This window comes from Dipodomys ordii, unplaced genomic scaffold (assembly GCF_000151885.1).
Source record: "Dipodomys ordii isolate 6190 unplaced genomic scaffold, Dord_2.0 Scaffold16, whole genome shotgun sequence".
NCBI lineage: Eukaryota > Metazoa > Chordata > Mammalia > Rodentia > Heteromyidae > Dipodomys > Dipodomys ordii.
The window spans coordinates 17,380,206-17,385,378 of NW_012267232.1; the positions used below are offsets into that span (position 1 = coordinate 17,380,206).

Here is a 5,173-nt window from a genome sequence, read left to right on the forward strand (position 1 = left end):
TATTTGGTTATTCCCGGGGAAGCAAGTGCACTTTTGCATGGCTGAGCTGCGGGAGGAGGCGAGCCTTCGCCCAGCCTCCCGCCCGTGGGCTGCGGGGCGCTCGGGGACCGGCCCCTCCCGGGCCAGCCCGTCCTGCCCCGGGTCAGGCTCTGGGCGGCGGGGCCGTGGGCAGGCAGTGTGAAGCATCAGAGGGGCAAACAGCGGGGCTCTGGGCTGGGGCTGGGGCAGTGATGTCCGGGGAAAGCTCTTGCCCCCAGAAATTGCATGTGCGGGCAAATGGGCAGGGGTCGGAGACAGCAGGTTTGCTCCAGACAGGATGGCTGCAGCGATGGACTCTCATACTAATCACCCCCCCCACACACACACACACGCACACGTCCTTACTGCCGCTTAGCAGACTGAATGTGGTATCAGCCTGGGCCGGGGAAGGGGGTGGGGACAGGGAGCGTGGGGGTGTGGGGGTGTTGCGGGGAGGGGGGTACCTGGCCCGCTGAGAAGCCCAGATCTGACGCGGGAGGGGGCGCGGGGATCCGCGACAGCCTCCCCGCGGCAGTCCTTCCCTTCCTCAGCCTCCCCTCCGCCCGCTGGGAGTCTCTCTGGTAAGGGGAAAGGGGGCGGGGAGCAGAGGTGTCCCCTTCTGACGGCGGCGGCCGAGGAGGCAGACAGACGGACAGACTCCTAGACCAACAGTGCGGCCCCAGGGTGCCTCCCCAGCCTCGCCGGCACCGTTCGTGGCGACCCGGGACTGGGCACCGGGAAGCCCCAATGTGGTCCGGAGGCGGTGGGAAGGCGCGGGGCTGGGAGGCCTCGGCGGGAGGGAGGAGCAGCCCCAGCAGGCTCAGGTGAACCCCCTCCCCCGCCCCATCCCTTCGGCTCCCTCTTCCTAAAAGACCGGTCCTAGGTCGGGGATCCCCCGACTGAATGGCACAGAGGTTCCACTTTGTAACTCCTCAAGTTGGCTGCAAAGCAACGCGCACCTTCTTCCCTCCACCCCATCCCTCCCCGGCTACTCTTCACCCCACCTCCGGCCCTCCCAGCTATCGGTTCCCTCCTCCTTCCCCTCCCCTGCCTCCTCCTCCTCCCCGCGCGCCAACGGCACCCCACAAAAATGGGGGTGGGGGGTGTCCAGGAAAGGGGGAAAGCAATGCTTTTGGGTCTCTCTCTCTCTCTCTCTCTCCTCCCTCTCTGAGACCTAAAAATCCTGACAAGTGAAACTTAAAGGTGTTTACCTTGTCATCAGCATGTAAGCTAATTATCTCGGGCAAGATGTAGGCTTCTATTGTCTTGTTGCTTTAGCGCTTATGCCCCGCCTCTGGTGGCTGCCTAAAACCTGGCGCCGGGCTAAAACAAACGCGAGCCCCCGAGCCTCCACTCAAGCCAATTAAGGCGGACTCGGTCCACTCCGTTACGTGTACATCCAACAAGATCGGCGTTAAGGTAACACCAGAATATTTGGCAAAGGGAGAGGAAAAAAAAAAAGTAGCGAGGCTTCGCCTTCCCCCTCTCCTTTTTTTTTTTTTCCTCCTCTTCCTTCCTCCTCCAGCCGCCGCCGAATCATGTCGATGAGTCCAAAGCACACGACTCCGTTCTCAGTGTCTGACATCTTGAGTCCCCTGGAGGAAAGCTACAAGAAAGTGGGCATGGAGGGCGGCGGCCTCGGGGCTCCGCTGGCGGCGTACAGGCAAGGCCAGGCGGCGCCGCCGGCCGCGGCCATGCAGCAGCACGCCGTGGGGCACCACGGCGCAGTCACCGCCGCCTACCACATGACGGCGGCGGGGGTGCCCCAGCTCTCGCACTCCGCCGTGGGGGGCTACTGCAACGGCAACCTGGGCAACATGAGCGAGCTACCACCCTACCAGGACACCATGAGAAACAGCGCTTCGGGCCCCGGATGGTACGGCGCCAACCCAGACCCGCGCTTCCCCGCCAGTAAGTCACGCCGCCCCCACTGCGGGGCCGCGGGTTCGGCACCCGAGGCGCGGTCCGGACCGCCGGGGCTGCGCGCTAGGCATCGGGGTGGGCACCCGGGCCAGCGGCGCCTGGGGAGTTGGGTGCGGGCGTTGGGGATGCTGCCTCTGGCTGGGTTAGGGCATCCCAGAAGAAGCACTTGGTAGCGCGGGGTCCTGAGGTCAGGGGCCGACGGGACCTGGCATCTCCAGGCGCGGCCGACGGTGACTGAACTCTGCTCCACACGGCCCAAGACCTCGGACAACCGAGGGAGGCCACCGCACCCCCCAACTAGCGCGGGGAACGGCCAGGCCTGGTCCCAGGTTGGAACGCAGTCAGGCGACGGTGGGCCTGGACTGGAGTCCGGGACAGAGGGGAGGGCGCCCGGCTCCCGAGGGGGCCGAGTCCTGATGCCAAACAGGTGCACTCAGTGGGGTCAACAGGAGAGGAACCAAGGCACTGTATAGCCTTGGAGGCTGGAGTTTTCAGACGTGAACACCTTCCTCCCCGAACCTCCCAAAGTTAGGGTCTACCGTCGGAACCCCAACTCCCGACCCGAGCTCAGTTCGCCGCCTGTGGCCGGCTAACTCCAATGCCTCTGGGCCCCGCCTTGGGCCGGAAAAGAGCAGGAGTGGCCTTTCTCCCACTGCGATTGATTTCTGGGGTCCAAAGAGGGTGTTGAAACTTTGGGGGTGGGGTGGGCAGGGTTCCAGTACATTCCTCGGCAGCTGGGCCGGGACGGGCGCTAGCGATCCCCAGTAGCAGGGCCTCGGGATGCAGGGTGCCGTCGGGGGAGGGCCGGGCGGGCCTAGGGCTCCAAGGCTGGGCTGGCCTGGCCCGGCTCCGGCCCGACGCTGTGCGTTTGTCGCTTACAGTCTCCCGATTCATGGGCCCGGCGAGCGGCATGAACATGAGCGGCATGGGCGGCCTGGGCTCGCTGGGGGACGTGAGCAAGAACATGACCCCGCTGCCCAGCGCGCCGCGCCGGAAGCGCCGGGTGCTCTTCTCCCAGGCACAGGTGTATGAGCTGGAGCGACGCTTCAAGCAACAGAAGTACCTGTCGGCACCGGAACGCGAGCACCTGGCCAGCATGATCCACCTGACCCCCACGCAGGTCAAGATCTGGTTCCAGAATCACCGCTACAAAATGAAACGCCAAGCCAAGGACAAGGCGGCCCAGCAGCAACTGCAACAGGACAGCGGCGGCGGCGGCGGCGGGGGAGGCGGGGGCGCCGGCTGCCCGCAGCAGCAACAGGCTCAGCAGCAATCGCCACGCCGCGTGGCGGTGCCGGTCCTGGTGAAAGACGGCAAACCGTGCCAGGCGGGCGCCTCCGCTCCTGGGGCGGCCACCCTACAAGGCCACGCGCAACAGCAGGCGCAGCAGCAGGCGCAGGCTGCTCAGGCGGCGGCCGCGGCGATCTCGGTGGGCAGCGGTGGCGCCGGCTTGGGCGCGCACCCGGGTCACCAGCCTGGCAGCGCAGGCCAGTCTCCGGACCTGGCGCACCACGCCGCCAGCCCCGCGGCGCTGCAGGGCCAGGTCTCCAGCCTGTCCCACCTGAACTCCTCGGGCTCGGACTATGGCACCATGTCCTGCTCCACCTTGCTATATGGTCGGACCTGGTGAGAAGACGTGGTGTAGCCCCTAGCCCAGCGCATTGCATTGCTCACCGCTTCCTTCCATCCGCCACAGACCACCATCCACCCGCTGCTCCACGCGCTTCGAGTCCCCCTCCTTATCCATAAGAACCTATCCTCGATTAAATCAAGGGAAAAAAAATACACACAAAGGCCAAACTGCTGGAAATCTTTTCTTTTTTTTTTCTCCCTATCTAAAATTTGTGGATTTTTTTTAAGAAAAGAGTAAAAGGAAATAAAAACAGCCAAACAAATTCAATTCCTTTTGGAGCTTTAAACAGTAAAGGACATAGAACAGCTTTAGGGGTGTCTTTCGGCGGTGAGTCTAATGGGTTTGCACGCTGGGGTGTGTGTGCAGTTTGGGAAGGGCTTTATGCTATCATGGCTTTGGACTTTAACCATCTCAAACTTCACTCTGGTCCACTCTGCCAGCAGCAGAGTGGACTCGCTTGTAAATACCACGATTATTTTTTTTTTTTAAGAAAAGAGGACGGGAGCCAGGGAGAGGAAAGATTCTTCGACATAACCCACGAGTCCCTGTCACAAAGGACATGCCCTCTTCTAAGCGCCCTCTGGCCATAAGGGTAGCCTGGAATGTCCCCTCAGAAAAATTGTTTTATGTTTGATGTGAACTTGTAGCTGTAAAGCGCTGTCAAAAGTTGGACTAAACGCCTAGTTTTTAGCGATTTGTACATTTTATTGTAAAAAGAAACCCACACCCTGTCCCCTGCCCCTCACATTTTTTTTAAAAAATGGGCATTGACAAATCTGTGTATATTATTTGGCAGTTTGGTATTTGCAGCATCAGTCTTTTTTTTTCTGTTGTAACTTATGTAGATATTTGGCTTAAATATAGTTCTTAAGAAGCTTCTAATAAATTATACAAATTAAAAAGATTCTTTTTCTGATTAAAAAACCTTTCTTTTGGTTTGGTTTTTGATTTGGCTTTAAATGGCTGCCCCACTCCACCTGGGAGGGTTCCTCGTTGCCTGGTGGGGTTGGAATTGTTTGGGGTTTAGTTGATAGGCTCAGGAGGCCAGGCTCAGAGGAAGCAGAAATTGTATTCTGCCGGTATTTCAGTGGAGCCAAATTATGAACAGTTCTGGAAATCGGCAACCGAAAAGAGAAAAGACTAAACAACTTCTGTGAGGAGAGAGAAGGAAAGAGGAAGAAAAAAACACCCAGGCTTCTGTGTTTAGAGATCTCAAAAACTGGTCTTCTAAGGCTGAGCCAAGTTTTAAAACAGTGAACTAGGACATCTCATTTAAAACAACCAAGTAAGTTGCTGTATTTCAGTGAAGATCATTTCTATAAATTTGAACAGCAAACTTATATTTCTAGTTTCTAGCCAAGAGTACTCCCAATTAGAATGGAGCAAGGGGGAAGGGTTGTCTTCAAAAGCAAAGTTGTTCTGGGTTTTAGTTTTGCTCTAAACTAGTCATTCCTGCTCTAAGATCAGCAGCCCTCACCTCTACTCCTGATGTGGCTTCTCAGTCCTCCGTCAGTGTGGGACTGGGTGCTGGGGATGGCTCCAGCAGGACTTTACAAGTAGAGGTTTCACTTTTTATTCCAGCATCTTCTTCCACTTGTG

General features: G+C 58.6%; 1 protein-coding gene across 2 annotated transcripts; it reads left to right on the forward strand.

The window, feature by feature from the left end:
• The first annotated feature begins 675 nt into the window (after positions 1-675).
• On the forward strand, positions 676-4,498 carry Nkx2-1 (NK2 homeobox 1). Of its 2 annotated transcripts, XM_013012278.1 has the most exons (4): positions 762-842; positions 1,297-1,437; positions 1,544-1,929; positions 2,823-3,738. In XM_013012278.1, the coding sequence occupies exons 3-4, from the start codon at positions 1,557-1,559 to the stop codon at positions 3,569-3,571; spliced, it is 1,122 nt and encodes a 373-aa protein (XP_012867732.1). In that variant the 5' UTR covers positions 762-842; positions 1,297-1,437; positions 1,544-1,556; the 3' UTR covers positions 3,572-3,738. The 2 variants fall into 2 exon arrangements, with proteins under 2 accessions (XP_012867731.1, XP_012867732.1); XM_013012277.1 differs by lacking the exon at positions 1,297-1,437 and having other exon boundaries at positions 676-842; positions 2,823-4,498.
• The last annotated feature ends 675 nt before the right edge of the window (positions 4,499-5,173 follow it).